Source organism: Aythya marila (genome assembly GCF_965140915.1).
Source record: "Aythya marila genome assembly, chromosome: Z".
NCBI classification, from domain to species: Eukaryota; Metazoa; Chordata; class Aves; order Anseriformes; family Anatidae; genus Aythya; species Aythya marila.
Window position 1 is genome coordinate 86327541 of NC_139080.1, and position 21428 is coordinate 86348968.

At 39.0% G+C, this 21428-nt stretch overlaps 1 protein-coding gene across 1 annotated transcript in view; it reads right to left on the reverse strand.

Annotated features, from left to right (window-relative positions):
• Window positions 1–21428, reverse strand: part of SKIC3 (SKI3 subunit of superkiller complex) — a 51014-nt gene that overhangs the window by 17290 nt on the left and 12296 nt on the right. Inside the window, exons 11-30 of the mRNA XM_082782929.1 lie at window positions 18409–18545; window positions 17688–17774; window positions 17496–17599; window positions 17266–17392; window positions 15925–16104; window positions 15003–15127; window positions 14305–14558; window positions 11757–11859; window positions 10777–10953; window positions 9335–9479; window positions 9090–9168; window positions 8917–8978; window positions 8729–8785; window positions 7552–7620; window positions 5996–6070; window positions 5195–5336; window positions 3936–4029; window positions 3322–3399; window positions 1891–2015; window positions 943–1066 (exon numbers count right to left, since the gene is read on the reverse strand). Of these exons, the coding sequence (XP_082639055.1) occupies window positions 943–1066; window positions 1891–2015; window positions 3322–3399; window positions 3936–4029; window positions 5195–5336; window positions 5996–6070; window positions 7552–7620; window positions 8729–8785; window positions 8917–8978; window positions 9090–9168; window positions 9335–9479; window positions 10777–10953; window positions 11757–11859; window positions 14305–14558; window positions 15003–15127; window positions 15925–16104; window positions 17266–17392; window positions 17496–17599; window positions 17688–17774; window positions 18409–18545 (2344 nt within the window). The remainder of the gene's footprint in view (window positions 1–942; window positions 1067–1890; window positions 2016–3321; window positions 3400–3935; window positions 4030–5194; window positions 5337–5995; window positions 6071–7551; window positions 7621–8728; window positions 8786–8916; window positions 8979–9089; window positions 9169–9334; window positions 9480–10776; window positions 10954–11756; window positions 11860–14304; window positions 14559–15002; window positions 15128–15924; window positions 16105–17265; window positions 17393–17495; window positions 17600–17687; window positions 17775–18408; window positions 18546–21428) is intronic.

The following is a 21428-nucleotide window of genomic DNA, read 5'->3' on the forward strand; positions in this document are numbered from 1 at the left end:
GTTACTTAATTGTCATGTCCTATACACAACTGCAGAATGAAATGCTGCCTACCTTCACTTATCAGGTGACCACAATAAGGTTCTTAATCAAGCTTTTTTAGAATAATTTTTATAAATAATAATCTTTAGATAAATGATCTTTAACTATTAACTAATCTTACATAATTACTGCATTTGAAAGAAATACAAGAATGTGAACATCCTGTTCTATATTTCGTTTTCAGTTCCTGGCAAAAAAGAAATTCCACCAGCTGTTACATGCAACCTTGAATAGCCAACACCGAACACGTCAGCTGGTGGAAGGGCACAGCTCTCCCACGAGTAAGAAGAGTTACTCTATCGCACTAGCTACACAGACATACTCACTACCAAAATCTCTGTGGTAAACTTACAAAGAAAGAAGAAAAAGGAATCTTCTTGCTCAGTGCCCTACCTAGGCCCTTCAAGTTCCCCTGCACAAATTCCTACTAACAAAGACCTATGATTAGAATGTACAGGCCTCTTTTCTTCTAATTAAAATTCACTGTATAAATTTGCAACATTGTGCTTCAGATTTAGATCTGAACATATTCACTGTAATGTTACTTTTCTAAAGCATTTTTTACTTTTCTATTATTATTTTAAACACAAATGACTACCACCATATAGGAAATTCTCACTGTTGTTGTTAAGGACAAAAATAGAACTCTGCAGTGATTAATAGGATGTACCAGCTCCCCAGCTAATTAGTTTGCTAACTCATCAGTTACTCAGGCTTCAGCGTAGTCATGAATCTTCACTATTTCAGTAACTTCACGAGTCTTCTGGCAAGATGGGGACTGTACAGCCATTACTGAAATTCTCTGTTGACCGACTTGATCCTGAGGCCCCCAACAAAAGTGACTTTTCAGTTTTAGCAGTACAATAAAGCGTCATATACTGATTGTTATTCCCTCCATTCACCATTTAAACAGTAGTGTCTTTGCAGCATCCACTTTGTTCTGCTTATATTCTATTATTGCCAAGGCAGTCAGGATATGTGCTTTATCTTGTTCAGACTCGGCAACAGACAGGGCTTTCTCATAGGCTGTTAAAAAAAAAAAAAAGACAGTATTGAAGAAGGGAAGGAAAGACATTGCTCATAAAGCCTCTGGAAAGGCATGATATTAATACATACACACACACACAAGGCACTTTGGTTTCAGGTTCACTACATTTTCATGCCTCACATCATACTGCAGAACACACAACTAAGACATTATAAAGCAAATGTAGGTTGGAAAATGCCAGGATTATTTACAGCCTGTTTAATATGTAGCAAATGGAAATAAATCTGAGAAGTAGTGCAGGGATATCTAGAGAAAAAGGCTTAATAAGTACAGTTTAAAGATTCTCCTATGACAGTATATTTATGAAATAGTATTTGAGATGGGCAGACAACTCCAATCAAAAACAGAGTTCTTTACAATGCTGAGCTGGCTGCTCTACCGTGAGTGCTTACACTTCCACACTTACAATTCAGTACACCTCTTTGTGAAGTCTCACATATTGGCAGTGTAGAACATGACAATATGGCACTTACATTTATTACTAAAGCTAATGTGTTTTGTACACTACATTAATCTCCCACCCAGAAATGATTTCCCCAAGAAAGCCATTAGTGAGAGATAGTGAGAGAAGCTAAGAGCACAAGAGGTTAATGAACAAGAATTAAACATTATAAAAATGTAGCTTTCCTTAGTACATTTGAATAGCTCTAGCACTCAACAGCTAAATGATTAAAATAGCTACAGAATTTGTACTTGTACATTGGGACTGAAAGAGTGAAATAATCTCAACCACAGCTAGGTTGGTTAGACGAATAAACTTTGTCATTCTAAGTGCGGTACTTTGACTTAGGCAGATGTTTACCTTTAATACTTTCTTGTAAGAGTCCTTTTTTGAAGTAGGCTAATGCTATCCCCACAATGCCATCAAAATCAGTTAGAGGTATTGATGAATAAACCTCAATGGCTTTATCACATTCACCAATGGCACTGTGGAAAAAAAACACAACTATTGTTAGTATGTAGCGAGAACTGTTAGAATTTAGAAAAGCTGTCCATGCAGCTGAGAATCCTGTTTTGAACAGCAGTTGTAAGCACATATCTGGAAAAGTGCAGCACTAGGACAAGAATGTGCAATATTTCTTACCCTCCTCCTGTTACAGCAGTTCCTCTTTCCAACTACCTCTTGCATGAAAAATAGTTGGTGGGGAAAATGTGCAGGATAGCTATATGTAAAGATGTAGCTTAACGGTCAGCACAATGGAATAGGGAAGGAGAGTAGGAAAATTGCAAAGGTGAAAAAACAAGAGAAAAATCAAATCAAAGCATGCACATACACACAAACAGATACAGAATTCTTGTTCTGAGGCCACTATGGAAGAAATTATGCAGGGAGATATTATTAGAACTAGTTATTAGTTATTGAACTGTTAGTCGTGTAAGTTGCACACAGGAATCACCATGCATACAGTGTGCATCTGAGACTACGGAAAACTGAAGAGCTGCTTCAGAAATCTCTGAAATTTAAGAATGAATTATTACATTATCACAGCCTAGGCATTACAGTTACATGCACAGAAAATTAAGAATACATTAATGTTTCCCTATAGCATTGACAAAATCTAATAAGCAAAACTTGAGCCATCTCACATCAAGGAAGAGTTTGAAAGTCTTCATCTATTAACACTGGTGCCCCACCTTCCATCAGAACTCAAAGCAAATCATGAGGTCTTTTCCAACCTTAATGATTCTATGATTCCATTAAGGGAACTCAATTGTGTGTAGGGTTGCAGCAGAAAGGGTCAGCAGCAGAAAGGTCACATGCATACAACATCCTAACCATGCATGCTTAAAGTCATACAAGTGAACACAAATTCAAAGGGCAGGTAGAAAGGACTTCTAATAAACCTTAAAGCAGCTACCTTATTCAAACTAAACATACCTGAATCCAAAGTGTGGAGAAATTTTAAAAAAAAAAAAAAATTTACCCTGGAGACTGTACAGCTACACTGTTTAGACTCTATTTAAGGATCAAACTGAGTTCAAGGGAATCACTGATCTGTTATAAACTGCCAAGAGGTAGTGCAATTCCTTTAATTTGTTTTTGATATAGTACCCATTTCTGGAGAACATACAGAGTTCAGTCAGACTTGTCTACAATTAAGAATGATGTTTAATAAACTATTTTCTCTGTTGACCTTTCGCCATTTGGCCTCACATAAGTTTTTCAGCACTGCATTCACTACATCCAAAGCTGAAGCTAGGGGCTGGGATAAATATGTCAACAAACACTTACCACAGTGATCTGCCATAGTTTTGCATAGCTATATTATATTTCTCAGTATCCTCAGAGTTTTTCAGTAATGAAGCGGCCCTTAAAATAACCATAATTAAGAGTAATTATCATAGGACTATAACACAAGTATTCTGACATTAGTTTTCAGAGCAGAATGGACAAGTGTTTTACACAGAAATCTTTTTATGCATAAGCACAGAAAGCACAGAGACAATCTTACAAAGTTTAATGCATCACCAAACATGCTCTCCAAATGTGGTTTCCTTCACCACCCTCCTCTACCATTCGAAAAGAAAAAAAACCCTCACATTAATCAGTATAGAGACCAAAACAACAAAAACAAAAACAAAAAAAGAGAGATGCCATACACTGAATTAGCTAAATGTCCTAGTAAGATGCTCAGCCTTGGAATGACTTTATTTTTCCTTGTTACTTGTGTTCTACATTTCCAAACTTGATATAAGAACATCCTCACATTCCCCTTGCAGTACAGTTAGTTGAAATGTACTGCTGAGTACATTGAAAATAAGGTTTACTGCAAGAAAAGAAAAGCCTTTATAGAAAAAGAGGACAAGGAGCTTCTATCAGTAAACATTCCAGTACGTATAACCCACCTCTCATAAGCATCTTTTGCCTGCCTTTTTAGATCCATATACTCATTCAGGTAACCAAGCATCGTGAAAGCAGATGCATCATCTGGATTTCTTTCTAGAAAATCAGAATTAACAATACAGGAGAATGTAATCAGAAAGAGCTGTGAAAAGCATTAGAAAAAACACTGCTACGTTGATGCTACAGTACACACACACACACACATATATAAAGCACTTTGCCAAGTGCTTCTGTCAGTTGCTCACTGGAATTACTTGACAGGCTGCAAACAAATAAAGAAGAGATACTAAGACCACAACATGACATCAGGCTAGCTCAAAAGTGTTTCAACTCTTATGACACGGTATTGATGCATCCAATATATTTTATTTTTTTAAGCTCACTGTGTTTCAGCTCACTGTGGTTTGTGGTGGTTTTTTTTTTTGGTAATGAAATATTAAATTACTCAGCTTGTACTGACTCTAGTAAGATACTAGCAGAACCTTACGGTTTATTTATTTTCAATACTACAACATTGAAAGGCTTGTCAATAGCTACAGTTGTCATCTCAGTTCTAACAGTTTTTCCTAGACCAGAAAGGGGAACATAGGCCTTTCTTGAAATCTGCTTAGGGATTTTACAAATGCCTCCTCACACTTACTTCATTTTAAGTGCTTGTAACTTAGTTTGTAGCTCTAAAAATACCAGCAATGGACATATTTAGTCCAAGGATATATTTACAGTAAGAGATGCAGATTAAAGAAAATCCACACTTGCTCCATCCACCTTCTGGGCTAAATATACACAAGCTTATCACAACATGGAGGCCATGCTGTCTTGAAACCATGCCCAAGAAAGTCTTCTTTCTCTTACTGAAGCTTAACACTATTGTGTGCTTCAGGTTATGAAGTTTTACAGCATCCACAAACAGCCTAACATCTAGCACATGGGCAAAAAAGCTAGCAGCTATCTGCACAGACACAGAGATATACTCAAGTGAAGTCAGATACCAGACACCTGATAGCAAGTATAACAAGGCTCTGGTCCTCACTGTGCTCAGTTTCTGAAATGAAGTCTGGTGGAATGATAGAACTCATACCTATTTTGTTCTGGTGCATTAATAAAAAATCAGTAACCAATTAACCTCATTTTGTCTGCTTAATTTACAACATAAAAGCTTAGTCCAGCTGAATCACTCTCTGCCAGACCGTATACAGAAGTAGACATTTAACACATCTCTTAGTCAGGCTTGGCAATTCAGAGAGGTATCTACGTTACCTACCTGTATATTTGGTCATTACCACCTGAGCTGCTGGAATAGCATTCATTTGAACAATGTTGTACTGATACACCTCAGTATTTCTGTTGCTTTTATCCTGCAGTGTTGAACAAACCCAGTGGGCATAGCCTTTTGCTCCCTCAGTCTCAGGAAATAAAAAACACACAAATTGAGAGTCATTAAACCTGCTCAAGTAACACTGAAACGCTTAAAGATCATAGTAATTCTTTGTTTTAACACAATGTTGGCTAAAAGTCTACATAACTGTTAAGCAGTACAATAAAACACTGAACTGGATTGCTGCAAACAAAAATTGTCCTTCGGGCAAAAAGAACTCTCATATTTACGTATCACTTATGACACACTGGAGAGACGACAAATAAGAAAAGTTTAAGACAATGTAAAGTCCTCCACTTTCTTAGGACCCTGGCAGTATCCCGGGTCTTTCTGGCAGTATCTGCCAGTATACTGGCAGTATCCTTGTTCTTTCCTGTTTTTGTCTCCAGTTTATGCCTTTGATCTCTGTCCAGTTCTGTGGAACATCAAGAAATTTTTTTTCACAACTTATGGAGCAGAGTTCTTGGACCACTGGGACTAAAGCACTTAACAAAATAACTGCTTGCCATTCAGCGCCAGCACAGGCCAGGAACACCAACATGGAATTCAGACAATCCCATTTGGAACAAGACTCTAGCTGTCCCATCATTAAAGAAACCTATTTTTAAAAAAAAAAAAATACATCACCTAACTAGACATAAGATTAGACATAAAGAATCTTCAGTACAATATAACTGTTACACTTACATGCATACTAAGTTCAGTTGTATGCCTGAAGAGATCCATAGTATCATAGCTGCCAACTTTTTCCGCAACAAGAGCCTACAGAGAAGCAAAGGTTCCTGTGGTCAGGTACTTAAAAAATTATGACATTGACAAGAGCCTCAGTACACATTACTTCTGGCACATCTTAGGTAATTAACATGAAAATAATTTATATTCTCATGAAATTATACACTGCTCTCTTGAGACTCCACCTGAAATACTGCATCCAGCTCTAGGGCCCCAGGATAAGGACATGTACCTGTTGAAGAGGGCCCAGAGGAGGCCACAACAATGACCAAAGGGCTGGAGCAACTCTCCTATGAAGAGAAACTGAGAGAGTAGGGGTTGTTCAGCCTGGAGAAAAGAAGGCTCCAGGGAGAGCTTACAGCAGCCTGCCAGTACCTAAACAGGTCTACAGAAAAGCTGTGGAGGGTCTCTGTAAGGGGGTGTAGGGACAAGACAAAGGGTAATGGCATTAAACTAAAAGAGGGTAGATTTAAATGAGATGTAAGGGAGAAATTCTTTAATAGAGACTGGTGATGCACTGGACTGAGTTTCCCAGAGAAGCTGCTGATGCACCATCTTTGGAAGTTTTTAAGGCCAGGTTTGATGGGGCTCTGGGAAACCTGGTCTAGTGAGAAGTGTCCCTGACCACAGCAGGGAGCTGGAGCTAAATGAGCTTTAAGATCCCTTCCAACCCAAACCACTCTCTAATTCTAAGAATAAAATGAACACTACTAAGAGGGCATAAGTAGTCTCCACGGCATCAGCACTTGACACTTAATGTGTTGGGCAGCTACTTTACATTTTTCAAGACAGAGACTTCTTGTGCATGTTAGTTCCACTTATAACAACGTATGACGGGAGCTGAATTTTGACATGATGTCAGTAGTCCTTCCTTAGAATCCGGTTTCAGTTAGATATTATTAGCAGGTCAACAGCATGGGATTATTGAGTGCACCTACAGCAATCACAAATGAGTCATGAGTACTTCTACTATTCACAGATGGCCTAGATAGCAGTGGGAGCACATCCAATCCACAGCGGTAGGTGGAGGAAGGCACCTCCCAGGACGTAAGAGCTGCTTTTGCACCAGGTACATTAGAGACTTACTGTTTTTAACAGCAAAGACAGAAAGGGGGACACTGAGAAGTGTGTTAAACAGTGCCATTAAATGAGATAGTCCTACAGAAGAAGACAAAATAGCTAGCATCTTACGAAGATGGTACTTTGTTAAGAACACTTAATAATAAGCTTCAGAGCACAAAAGCGATTTTTTTAATAGATAATTTCTTATACAACTCACAATTACATTAGCCACAAAAAACATTTATATAAAGATACATGATTAATGTAGCTTCCATTATATACCAATACAGAAGCAAAGGGTCCCATCCACCCCCAGGGGAAGCAGCCGCTCCCTCTACTTAAAATCCTATGAGAACATGCTTAAGGGCCAATTCTTAGGACAGAGTGTAAAACTTCTCTTGCACTAACAACTGGATTTGGCGCACAGTTAAGATTTTTTCACATCTTACCTGCCCAACCCAGCATAGTAGGTAAGTGGGCTCCAGAGACTGGGCTATCTTGAAGGCTTCATGAGCTTGCTGCAGAACCAAAGATAATGATGCTGTTCAACTGTTTAGCATGGTAACAGATCGCTTTTGAGTATTCGTAGCTAACATGCAGTAGTATTAGAGGAGATTTTCATCAATGAAATTAGGTCACTACTAAAGAATATCTACTGTGCTTTACAGAACAACATATCACCCACAGAAATAAAGCAGTTTATCTTCTCGAAAGTAAAATATAAAATTAAAAATATTTAGAAAATCAAAGTTCCTCTCCCTTCCAAATACAATTCCTCCTCCTTGTTCTGAGGAAGAAGCTAGATTAACTGTTGGAACAATTAATATTTTAAAATCAGCCTAGGATCCAGATTTCAAAATTTGCATTTCTTTCATGTAAACAGTTTGACACATTCTGAAAATTGTTAAACTGATTACCATCCACAAGTCATAATTTTCCCTCAAGGCTGCACATGTTCATTGTTCTTCCCTTAATGTGGCACAAGGTGAACAAAGTCCTAGCCTGAGATGTCTTAGCAGTAAGGAGTTTTTACTATTAAATTATTCTTACTAAAAATAAAGCTTGACCATCACATTACAGAAATTAAATAAAATTGCTGAAATTCTTACCAGTAAATAGGATATTATGTAGTTTTAGGTGCATGAAAACCCTCGACTTCACTTAACAGGTATTCCAATTTTTATTCAGAGAAGCTCTAAAGGTTATACAGAACTATGGCAAGTCATGTGCCATATTAATGAGCAGAAAGTAGCTACCTACAGGAAAAACAGAAACTCAAAGTTTCGGTTTGTGACTAAAAGAGTTCCCAGTCAACTTGTTGTGAGTTGGTTTGATTTAGTCCTTCTCAGTCCTTCTGAACAGTTGCTATTCCACTTAGTCATTTGGAGAGAATCTTCAGCAATTTAGAGCAAGTTCACTTAACTACATCCACTCCAGAACAAATACTTAATTTGTGTGACTCAAGAAAGATGCTGATTTTACTTCATTCAATGCAAGTATGTTTTTTGAATTTGAGAGGTACACTCTCCACTTTTAGCCCACACTTTCACCCTACTATATTCCCTTAAAAAAAAAAAAAAAAAGTGGAAAGGGAAACCACATTTGAGAAATGGGAAAAAAAGTTACCTCAATGTTTCCAGTTGCTAGATACAAAACCCCCAAGTTTGTCCAGGCAACAACATTCTAGGGAGAACAAATACAAGTTAAAACCAATGTGTTCTTGCTGTATTCTAAAAAAAAAATGACACAGCATCAGGGGAAGAAAAGTTTCAAATGCCCACTTGAAACAGATGGCAGCTGCCTACAGCACTTACGATTTGCTCAGCTTGAACAGATTTGATGAACGAATGTTGAGCAAGAGCATAATTCCCAATAGCTGGAGGAAAAAAAAGGAGAGCTAGATCTAACTGAATTTCATAAACACCATTAGTTAAGTTGCCTTCTAATTTAGAATATTATGCAGCTAGGGGTCTCACTAAAGACTTACCACTACAGGAAGCAACTACACCAAGTGCATTCCAATAAAGATGATTTTTGCTGTCAAGCCTCACAGCTTTTTTGAGACACTGAAAGAAAATCAAATGTGAATTGAATTACTAGATTATCAAAAAATAAGATTTTATGCACTAAGTTATCCAGAGGGTTAGGTCTTATTGAGGACAGAGAGGTTAGGCAGAGAAACACCAAAGTTGATTTAAACTTTAAAGAATGCAACAGAAAAACAGGCAGTACCTGTAAAGATTTCTCTAGCAGTTCACTGATCTCATTCATGTCAGCATCCACTGCTGTGAGGTGCTCTGCTTGTCGATAATAATTTATTCCAAGATCACACCATATGTTAGGCAAAGGCATCAATTTTAAAGCTCTGCCGTAACACCTACAGAAACATGAATCACACACACGTATTATTCTGAGCCTCCCTAACATGAAGAACAGAAAGCTGAAAAACACTCGAGTGCTTAAAAACCTAAACCAAACAAATATGCATAAATACAAACAAAACCAGACAAGAATGGAAATCCTATGACAACTAATTTTCATTCAGACAGCTATCTTCACAGAATCCATCCTGATCTGTATTACCCCACCACTTGTGAAACTATAGATGTGCAATACTTCAAAGTTATGTCAGGTGCAATATGCATATTTTTAATTAAAACAAACATCAGCAATTTTAAGAGTTAATCTGACTTTCCCTCCAAAGTATTTTGACTACACATATCACTGTTGAGATTTTCAAAGGAGGTACATTGTCAGCCTGTCTTAACTAACACATCCAGCTGCACAAAGCTCATAAGGAGCCACAGGAGAGGCTACAAGAAAACAACTGTAAATACTTCTTTATCTCTAGCTCTATTATTGTGAGCTTCCAGGGACAGGCACAAGGAATTCCGTCTTCCAATGTAATTTAGATCCCATAACTAGGGCCCAAATTGATAACAGTTTTGTATGAAATAAATACAGACATAAAGCTTACAGTACTATCTTGGAGAGGAGGCTCAGGGGCGACCTTATCGCTCTTTTTAGGTACCTCAAGGGAGGCTGTAGCGAGGTGGGGGTTGGCCTGTTCTCCCACGTGCCTGGTGACAGGACGAGGGGGAATGGGTTTAAGTTGAGCCAGGGGAGTTTTAGGCTAGATGTTAGGAAGAACTTCTTCACTGAAAGGGTTGTGAGGCATTGGAACAGGCTGCCCAGGGAAGTGGTGGAGTCACCATCCTTGGAAGTCTTCAAAAGACGTTTAGATGTAGAGCTTAGGGATATGGTTTAGTGGAGGGCTGTTAGCGTTAGGTTGGAGGTTGGACTCGATGACCTTGAGGTCTCTTCCAACCTAGAAAATTCTGTGATTCTGTGATTTAGAGCAGCCCAATTTGTTGAATGACAGACATGATATAGCCGTGCTCTGGAGACAGAACCAAGAAGAGCAGGTCCTAAAGGAAGTGTTGAGAGCCACTGCAGCAATCCAGGGATCATACCTTTAAATGAGTGGTATAGTTTGAAAGAAGCATGAGGCCCTCTTTACCTCCTCATTAATCTTCATTAAATATCCAGGTGATAAAGATCAGCATTTGTTTCAGTTTCTAGAAATAATATAGTCTAGAACATTTGAGACTCTATACTGTGCACAGATATGTAGAAGAACTTGACAGTAAAAAAAAAAAAAAAAAAATTATTACCTTCCTCCCAGTCTGAGCAGCTCAATTTTCTTCAGCATCTGTTTGCCTTCATTTTTACCCAGAAGCAATCCTAGAACTTGAATATTCACTCTGGCTGGTGAAATAACATGCACAGTAGTACAGGTATCTCCAAGCAGTTTCCAAAGGGAAGATACATCAGGACGGTGCTTTGTTGCCCTGTAAATTGATATTTAAGAAAACCCACAAAATATCTGTTCAGACACTGCAATGCTCTTTCCTGAAAGAAAGTTCACCACTTTGAATAGTGGCACAAACTCTAATTAATTGATGGGCTGCTTGTTTTTTTTTTTTTTTTTTTTAATTATTATTATTCTGTTTTCTTGCTACTAAATCTGTATTTTTAAAAACTTAAAAGTAATCATAAAAAGAGAAACTACAAAATGCTAACGTATTGCAATTTTGTGGAGACGAAGAGTCTGTTCTGAAAATTACCTGTTATCTATCAAAACATCAGCTGTCAACACTAACTTTTGTATTTCAGAACATTATCATTTATATTGCAAGACATGAGACATCTGCAGAAACCTAGCAGACCTTCTCCTATACCAACAGTTATCCCAGGGTTCAGTTTAGGCCACTAAAGCATTCTGTCTGATAAGCAAAACAGTAAGATTGAGGAAGGTAAGCTACAACTGCCTCTCATCCACCATTTTTGGGAGAAGTTTCCTTCCTTCTACCCATATACATAGGATGAAAGCTGAAATGAACTGTGTGCGACTTCACACTTGTGTTATAATCAAAGGACTCTGTGTCTTTAAACACAAAAAAGAAAACTAATTACCATTCACTCTAGCAGCCTAAGTCCACAATGCATTATTCAAACCATTTTCACTAAACACTTCTACATTAGAAGCCCACTCCATTTGATTTAGTGTAACTGAAACTCCTCAAACACTTAACTCTTCTTCTTCAAACCATGAGTCCAGTGGAAATGAAATAACAGAATGTTTAGTACTAACCTTGTAAAAAATTCAAGAGCCTGCTCTATGTATTCCACAGCCCTCCTATCAAGATACTTATCAAGGGCTGATTTTGCCAGCATGAGATAGCACTCACCAAGTCCTGAAAGAAAGACAAAATATCCTCTATGAAAACAGATGCTTCCATGTTACTACTTGATAAAGGAGGTGGGGTTGTATGAAGAAAGACTGCTCCATGTTATGCTTTATGCCCTACATATACTATGCCTGATCAAAAAAATCCACAACCAAACTAACTCTGTGGCTCACAAGAGAGACTTTGCTTTTACCCCTTCCCCAGTAGCATGAACTGTAGAATAATCTGAATATTAAAATAAATTTGTGTAATTATAAAAAATATAGTATTGAAACTTTGGGTTTGTTTTCAAGAATTAACTACAGCACTCATGTGAGAGGTGCTCTGCACTGGTAAGTCTGACAAATACAGCCATATTCAGTTCACACTTCAGTCAAAAACATTATCAAATCATTGCCAAATACAAAAAGAAGAAATAATACCAAGGTAAGAAAAGTGGGAAGTTTTTTTTAGAACTGCCTGAAACCACAACTATTTAATCCTATTTAAGAATTTACTTCATATGGAAATAAATGCAATTAAAGAAACCACATCTAATACCACTATTTGTATTATTTCAGAAACAGCAAGATACTGCCTCTTTACACTGCTGGTATCTGCAGTGATTCTGTCTGACAATAAGTCACTGGATTTGAGCCTCGTTCATTCTCAGCATTTTCTTCACAGTTCTGAATCTACATTCCTCATGCTTTAGTCCCCTCTATTTATATCAAACTAATAATCATAGTAGGTACCATCTTTCTTTGCAGATTTTGGCAAACAATTAACATCAATAACATTGTGACAAACGCAGACCATATGAACTAGATGCAGCTCTGTGAGACTCTTATCATGCCCTCACTAGGTGTTTGTATTGACCACACAGAAGTCCCAAGGACATAAGCTCTTCAGACGTCAAGAAGCTCCAATCTAAAAGCAAAACTGATTTATAAAACTGATTTTATTCCCTGAAGTTATAAATGAAGAGAAATGCTGGAGCAAAGGTGAATAAACTTACTATTCAACAACACAAATAAAAAGTGCACAGAAAAGACGCATTCAAGCAACATCAGTATGTTCTCTCATCTGCCTTAAGACTACACTTCTAACAGCTCATTTCAGAAACTGTTTATTTTTTGATCAAAACTGTATGACAAGCACACTTGTGTATATTTTGTATATCAGCTTACACTCATCCAAACGTTAAAGGCCTTTTACAGAAGGAACGCAACATAAAAATTCATACCAGAACCAAGCAGCAAAAAACTTGATTTCAGATGGATGTATAGGGTGAGAATGCCTGAAGACTAAGAGGCACTGAGAACGTGAACAAAACAGCTAGAGGAGGGCTACGAAGATGGTGAAAGGCCTTGAGGGGAAGACGTACGAGGAACGGCTGAGGTCACTGGGCCTGTTCAGCCTGGAGAAGAGGAGGCTGAGGGGGGACCTCATCACAGTCTACAACTTCCTCGTAAGGGGGTGTCAAGAGGCAGGAGACCTTTTCTCCATTAACACTAGTGACAGGACCCGCGGGAACGGGGTTAAGCTGAGGCAGGGGAAATTTAGGCTGGACATCAGGAGGGGGTTCTTCACAGAGAGGGTGGTTGCACACTGGAACAGGCTCCCCAGGGAAGTGGTCACTGCACTGAGCCTGTCTGAATTTAAGAAGAGATTGGACTGTGAACTTAGGCACATGGTCTGAACTGTTGGGTAGACCTGTGCGGTGTCAAGAGTTGGACTTGATGATCCTTAAGGGTCCCTTCCAACTCAGGATATTCTATGATTCTATGATTCTATGAGCTATTAATTGGCTATCAAAATGTTATATACTCCCCATGTTATATAAACTGAGATCAACAGTTCACTTTCACTATCACCAGGACTCCATGCTCGACCACTCTAGCCTGTTCCCAAATACATACTAAAGTAACCTACCAACTGCCACATCTAACATTTGCAAGACCTCTCTGGATACCTCACTACTATTTTTAGTCAGTTGAAGGAGCTCACAGGGATCGGAATCACCAGGGTTAACAGAAAAGGTGAGAAAAAAAAAGTCAGGAAGAACAGCAGCAGAAAATAAATATAGCCCACCTTTTTGACACAGAAGCCCAACTCCACTGCCTGTTCAGCCATACACAGTATTTGACTGCTTAGGTGAAGCTGAGCATCATCAGCTGGCATCCACTACATCAATTTTCAATGCCTCTACCCATTTGGCTTGGTAGTTACGTATGAATAGTTACCTTTTTTACTTACTTGCAACAGTAATAATCATTTCTGTGCATCATGGTTTAACAGTCTTCATATGTTTACAAGCTATTATAGTCTTTCTTTCATACATGTGAATCACAGCATTCTACACCAGCAAGACTGTCCTTTACGTAGGCAGACCTAACTACATCAGAGCCTCTTCATGAAACTCAAGATAGAAGGAGAAAGACCTAAAATTTTCAGATTCAGACACACTACCTTTCAACGCGGGCACATACTCTTCTGTCTTCTTCAAGATTTCTTGATACGTAGCTATAGCATTTTCATATTTGCCTAGAATCTGCTCAACTGCCGCAGCTCTGTAAATGCTGTATACAAGCTCTGGGTTCAGTTCACTGGCCTTCCTGAAGGCTTTTAGAGCTGTTGCATAGCTACCTCTGCCAAAGTAAGCCTCCCCTAGAGACTCCCAGCAGTTGGAATCCTTTGGATCAGCCCTGAGAGCTGCCTGCAAACTGAAGATATCAAGATTTAATTTATTTAAATCAAATGTGATATAAGTTAACAAAAACAAATTATTTCTTTGCATTATATACTATCAGAACACAACCACACAATTATATAGAACTTTTAGAAACTGCATAATAGTGTTTTAATCTTCATAGAACACATTATAAAAGTTTAGGCATTGTAACTAATTTTGGCTCATTATTCAGTGTTATAGTGTCTATGACAAGCCTGTCACTAGGCTTGTTAGCATGGATCACTGCTATCATGATAAAACTGCATCGTGCTAATTCCAGAACTGGAGATAGATGCAGCTTGCTCAGACCCATTTCCCATTGTGTAGTACAGGCTATCTTGTGATTAGCTAATTTAATTTCGAAAATCATGAAGATCAAAGACTGTTTTACAGGGATTTACAGAAAACAGTTTAAACCAACCACGAGTTCTCTTACTCAGCCACTGCTTGTGACGGCTGACCAGTTCTGAGGTAGTAAAGTCCACGATGAAGCCAGGCCCATTTTATTGAAGCAGCGTTTGCTTTTGCAGTTACTTCATTCAAGATTGACAGAGCGGTATCCTAACAAAGCACCAAAAATGCCACATTAGTAAACAGCTGTATCTAAAGAAGAAAGTTATTGTTTAAGAAGAATACTCCCAAATCTAGCAAACCATTAAACTGTCTAACTTGTTAGTTACTGTAATGAAGAAACATTACATGGGCTTTTTAAAGCTGGCAGGCTGAGTGGCAGAGTAAAGGAGGAAATTATCACATCTGAAGATGTGATTATTTCTTATGTATATGCCTTAGCAAATAGGCAACTTGATTTTTTAACTAGATAAGGTTACATGTCTTTGCAGTAAGTCAGATACTCAGTCTGTTTCTCCAGATATTCCAATAGTCTGTCAAAGTGTGGGCTGCTTTCTTGCTGTAATACCAGACTAAGAACTTTTTATACAATGCTATGTAAGAAATACTTGTTTAAAATGTTCCGATGACTTTGTGTGCTTTTTTTCTGAAAGGAGCAAGGGGGAGGATGGAGAAAGAAATGGCACAAGTTAAATATGAAGAGAAAACTTACTTTCTCTTCATGTAACCTGCTGAAAAAAATCCTCCCATCTTCTGAATCACGTATGTGATGACTACAACGTTATGCTTGCTTCCCCCACCTTTCTCCCCAGATAGGTTTAAATCAGAGTTGAAGCACAGAGTTGAAGCAGATCCAGCTATGAAAACTGCTAAGCAATGACAGAATATCTGGGGTTTTTTTTGAGATCTTATTCTCAAATACTGAAGAAATCTCAAGTGGCTGCTCAAAGAGCAGGATTAACAGAAAATCAAGACACCCATTAGTCAAGGCCCTGAATATGCAATACCGTGTCTCCAAGTTCCACACTTAAGTCTACAGCTGCTATTCCAGATTCTTCATCAGTTCCATCCAGTTCAAAAGCCTTTTTATAGCAACCACGAGCTCTACTTTTGTCTCCAGCAATGTCTCTGTAGTAGTTACCTAAATAACAAAAGACACTTCCCAAGTAGCTGTCCAATTTTGCAGCCTATAAAGAAATATGAACACAATATAAGAGCACCTTTTGAAGGAATAACAGATGGGCAGGTCCAGTGATAACTACTTGTACAATCTCTGCTTATCAACTTAGTTAAGCATCTTCTGTGGTACATCTGAGTATTCAAAAGATTACTTGAGCTTTAAATATTTGCAGAATCTGCCACAAACCTTCTGTACAAAATGTTTTGTGCCATGAGTACTAACAAGCGAGATGTGTTGGGAACAAACAATTCCATACTGCATCCCATCATTTTTATATTCCACTCAGTTTCAGTCATTATACTCATAGTCATACCATATTATATCACAGTTAACTCTAGCATTTTCTAAAGTTTGAGTTCCCTTTTTAAGCACATTTGGCAGATTTGTTTATACTTAAGAAACTACAACCCCCAAGCAGCATAATAACAGCTATGACAATAATAAAAAAGCTCATATAAAATAATTTAGAATTAAGATTACTGTTCACTTCAAATACATTGCCCACTATACTCTGCTGCTAATGAATTGTAAACAGTAGGCGATGATACAAGTTGCCCATACCTGCTACTAATTTATAGTGACTTTGCAATATCTAGATTCCTATTTTGTAACTTCCAAATTCTCAGTAATGATGTCAGACCATCTTTTGGATTACATTCTTATCTATGTGCGAGGAAAAAGCCACAACCAACAAAAAACAAACAATCAGGAAAAGCATATAAACTAGTTGGGCTTTGGAGCCTTACTTCTGTGGATACACACTGAAACTTTAACACCATTCTCTTTCTCCTCTCCTTCCTTTTTTTCCCCCTCTACATTTTCAAACGTTTCGCCTTCTACATTTCAAAAAGTGCTACACTGTTCACCTATAGCCCTCAACTTTACAGCCCTCAAGGAAAGGGGATTGAAAGAACCACTACTACTTTTGACTACACCAAAGACCTCAAGATTTCGGTGAACAGAAGAAAACAAAAACAGGGAGATTCTAAGTAATTACACAGCTCCCTTTCATGCATTTCTTCACAGCTGAATGTGGTTTACAGGCTCTGTAGGCCTGTAAATAGTAACAAACAATTCCAGTGTCTAACTCCAGTCACGAATAATTTCTGTATTTCTTTTCCTATGTAGGAAAATGCTAATCTACGTGAATAGTTAAAGAAGCTTTTACCTTCAAGAACTGAGTAAGTGTTTTTCCTTTGTCTTTTTTTGTCTCATCACTCATGAACCAATAGGTGAGCCCCAGGTACTGATGATACTCTGCAGTGTCAGCCCTTCTTTCAATGGCGTTTTGAAAACTAAATAAAAGGAACAGATTAGATGAAGCAAACCCTCAAAAGCTGAACATTATATTCTATTTTCCCCCACATTTCCCTGTTAAAAAAAGAAAAAGAGGTTTACCTTCTTTCTGCCTGTTCATACTTCTTTTGAGAATAATGGATGAAACCCTCAAGAGCATGCGCCTCAGCCAGATCAGGATGTGACAACAGAAGTTCTTGTGAAATCTGCAAAAATATGTCATCCTTCTCTAGTTATTTCTATATGAAAATAAGAGTTCTACATAGCTTGCAGGAAGGACTATAGAGCACTAACCTTTGAAGCTTGATCCACTAAACCTTTGTTTAGATAAGCCCGACCTCTGAAAGCTAAAACCACTGGATCGCTGCTTGCACCCGCAATCTAGAAGATCACATAATAGATACAAACAAGTTATTCTTTTCACACACTAAGAAATCAAAGGTGTCAAAAGCAGGTTTTCTACATGAAGACAAGAAAGCACAGAGAGGAGACCACCCTTGAGGAGCCTTAGATAGAGTTTTGCTGAAGAGGTAGCAGATTGTAAACAGAAAGGACAAATCTACAGAAGTTTGAACAGTAAAAAAGTAGTATACATGAAACTGTGAGGCGTAACAGAGGGGAAGCAATTTTCACTTAAAGCTTCACCATTCAATCTTAAAGTAATATGTTTACGTGTAATAACAAGTGAATTGAGGACAGAGGGAGTAGGATTATAGCCATAATGATGAACAATAGCCCCAGAACTAGCAAGAACCCAGCTTCACTATGCAAGACCAGATAAGGCAAGGAGCAATGGCTTTTTAAATTAGAATTGTGACTTAAAAGAAGTTGTAGCAAAGCCTAAAAGCAAAGGAGCAAGGCATGTTTTAATTATACCATTGTTGGTAGGAGCTGTCTAAACCACACAGAAAACAAAAACGAGCCAAGGGGAAAAATACACAGCTTGAATTTTTAGCGCATAAAGATGAGAGCATTTTTTTTTTTCCTTAAACTACATTTTGGTCAATGAAAATACCTGCTCAAGTGCATTAATGGCTTCTTCTGCAGCATCGGCATCGCCTATTCTAATCAAAGCCTCTGCTTTCAACTGAAGAATATGGTCCTTCTTCTGCTGAAGACTAGGACTCTCAGGATTTCCAAGACTCTTGAGAGCTGTTGACAAGACAGAAGTTTAATCAAATGGAAATAAAAAAGGATCTACAGAGAACACCGCTTAATAAAGCTAATTATTAGACTGTTCTCTCCTGTGTTGAAGAAACTATTACATAAAATCTCTACCTATGCAAGTTCAAAAGTTTGATCAATTTTAGAAAGGTGATGTCAGACATGTAAGAAACTGTCTCCTAGATGCTAGCCTAATAATTGGAATGCTTGTTTTCCTGATCCATGATCTGAGAAAACAATGACCCTTCACTAACCAAATTTGTTGTTCTATACTTCAGTGTCAGAAGGGGAAAAATATTGCTATTAAATCAAGGATTTAACTCTGTACCTGTGCAAAGCCAGCTCTGTACTATTGTAAGCAGTATTGGTTACTTCTCCAGTAGGCAGTATAATCTCACCTCAGAGAATCTCTGTTGAGTTCAAGTACACTCCAAAGACAAATACTTTCTCAACTAGTCAGTTAACTCTATTTCCACCCATGTCAATCTTCTGTCTGACCTGATAGTCCGTCTGTCCTACCATCCTGCCTCTAGCTGCAGATATACAGGAACAATGTAAAAACAGGCCAAGCACAGAGCACTGCTAGATTTCTGCCCCAGTTTTGGACTCAAGACAACTTTCAGTATCCACAGCATCTTTTAGCAAGGCACAATACCTTAACTTACACTTTGTCATAAGAAACAAAGCCTCCTTCGTTTGTTCTGAGCCTGACATCCTTTAGTTTCATTTGTTACTAACTAGATCTTGCATGTGAGAAGAAAGCATATGATCTTTATTTATTTTCCAAGTAATTTGTAACTTCATGGATTTCAAAATCATCTCTTCTTTTAGAGAGTGGGTGGGCACTAAAACTGCACAAAGAATTCACCATGCTGCTCAAGTTCTTCATGCAACTGCCTGTTGGTGCTGTTTCAGTAACCATTCCCTTCACTGTAATTCCTGACTTTCAAGTTCTCCTGTAAAGCACAGAAGGGGAAAAGGAGCAGTCCTATTTTCTTCATACAGAATGAATACCTTTCCGTGTTTTACTGCAGTAAGACTAGAGGATAACTTAATGAGAACATTTCTTCTAACAACTGCATGACTTTGCTTTTATGACTATGGAATTTTATTGGTGTATTGGGTTTATGTGGCAAGGTTTTGGTAATGAGGGGCTGCAGGGTGGCCTCTGTGAGCAGAGCCCAGCAGCTGCCCCATGGCAGAAAGGAGCCAGGTCCAGCTGCTCCACAAGGGACCTGCCACTGGCCAGAGCTGGGCTGTCAGAGATGCTGGTTGGGCTCAGGGAGACCAGATTGACGATGGGGAAAAAAACTGCTGTGCTACAGCAGCTGGGAGAGAGGGGTGAGAGCCAGCCCTGCAGCCCCCAGGTGAGTGGAGCAGGAGGGCAGGAGGTGCTCCAGGCAGGCAGCAGCAGTTCCCCTGCAGCCTGTGGAGAGGCCCCTGGTGGAGCAGGCTGTCCCCCTGCAGCCCATGGGTCCCACATGGAGCAGATCTCCACGCTGCAGCCCCCCCATGGGTGGAGGAGCCCCCGGTGGAGCAGGTGGATGTGGCCTGGAGGAGGCTGCGGCCCATGGAGAGCCCCCGCAGGAGCAGGCCCCGGGCCGGAGCTGCAGCCCGTGGAGAGGAGCCCACATGGAGCAGGGGTCTGGGGGAGCTGCTGCCCACCCGTGGGGGACCCGTGCTGGAGCAGTTTGCTCCTGGGGGATGGATGGACCCCTTGGGACAGAGCCATGTGGGAGCAGTTCCTGAAGAGCTGCTGCCTGTGGGCAGCCCCTGCAGGCTCAGTTCAGGAAGGACGGCATCCTGTGGGAGGGACCCCACAGGGAGCAGGGGCAGAGAGGGACCATGAAGGAGAGGCAGAGACAAAGCGACAGGGACGGACCGCAGCTCCCATTCCCTGTTCCCCTGTGCCTCTTGGGAGGAGGAGGTGGAATAGGGTGGATGAGGGGAAGGTTGTTTTTATGTTTTAGTTTGCTTTTAGTTCTCATTGCTCTAGTCTGTTGGCAATAAATTATTTTAATCTCTCTATGAAGAGCCTGCTTTACCCATGACAGTAACTGGTAAATGACCTCGCTGTCCATATCTCAACCCTTGAGCCCTTTTCATTGTATTTTCTCCCCCTTTCCCTCTGAGGAGGGTGAGTGAGAGAGCAGTTGTGGTCAAGTTCAGCTGTCTAGTTGCATAAATCCACTACCATCAGTTATTTTAACACCTAATTACCTTCTCTGATAATTTGTTTTCAGACTTATTCCCCTCTGCCCTGAATAGCAGCAAAATGTATTACTCAAAATTCATAATTGGACTAGTAAAGAAGATAAACAACCAAGGTCCTGGTATTGGAATGCCTCTTTCAAGCATGAAAAATGACCTTTATTACTATATCGTGCTCTTTTAATCTATTTAAAAAAAAAAAAAAACACAAACAGAAAAAAAAGAAGAAAAAAACTCCTACTCAGTGCTATAACACTGCTTCTTAATCCAAACTGCTCAGTTTCCTTAAAAATCTTATATGAGATCTTATCAATTACCACTTGGATGTCAGAGTGAATTGTACTACAACTTCATTCCCCGTGTGCTGGTAGCTTCTTCAAAGAGTACTAAAAAACCATTTCACTTTATTGAAGCCATGCTGTCTATTCCCACAGAATTCATCTTTCTACATTAATTGCATTACTCTCTTCTTTCAGTTTTTAAGTAGTTTCACCATTAAACATTATACTTGTCTGTGGTTTTTCTGATCTTTCCTACAATCCTTCCTGTAGTTGGAGTCACACTAACTATGTCTAAGTAGTTGGGTACAAAGACAGTTTAAGCAAGTGATTACATACCACTAGAAAGAGAATATTTATCAGGGAGCGTAGTAGTAGGAAA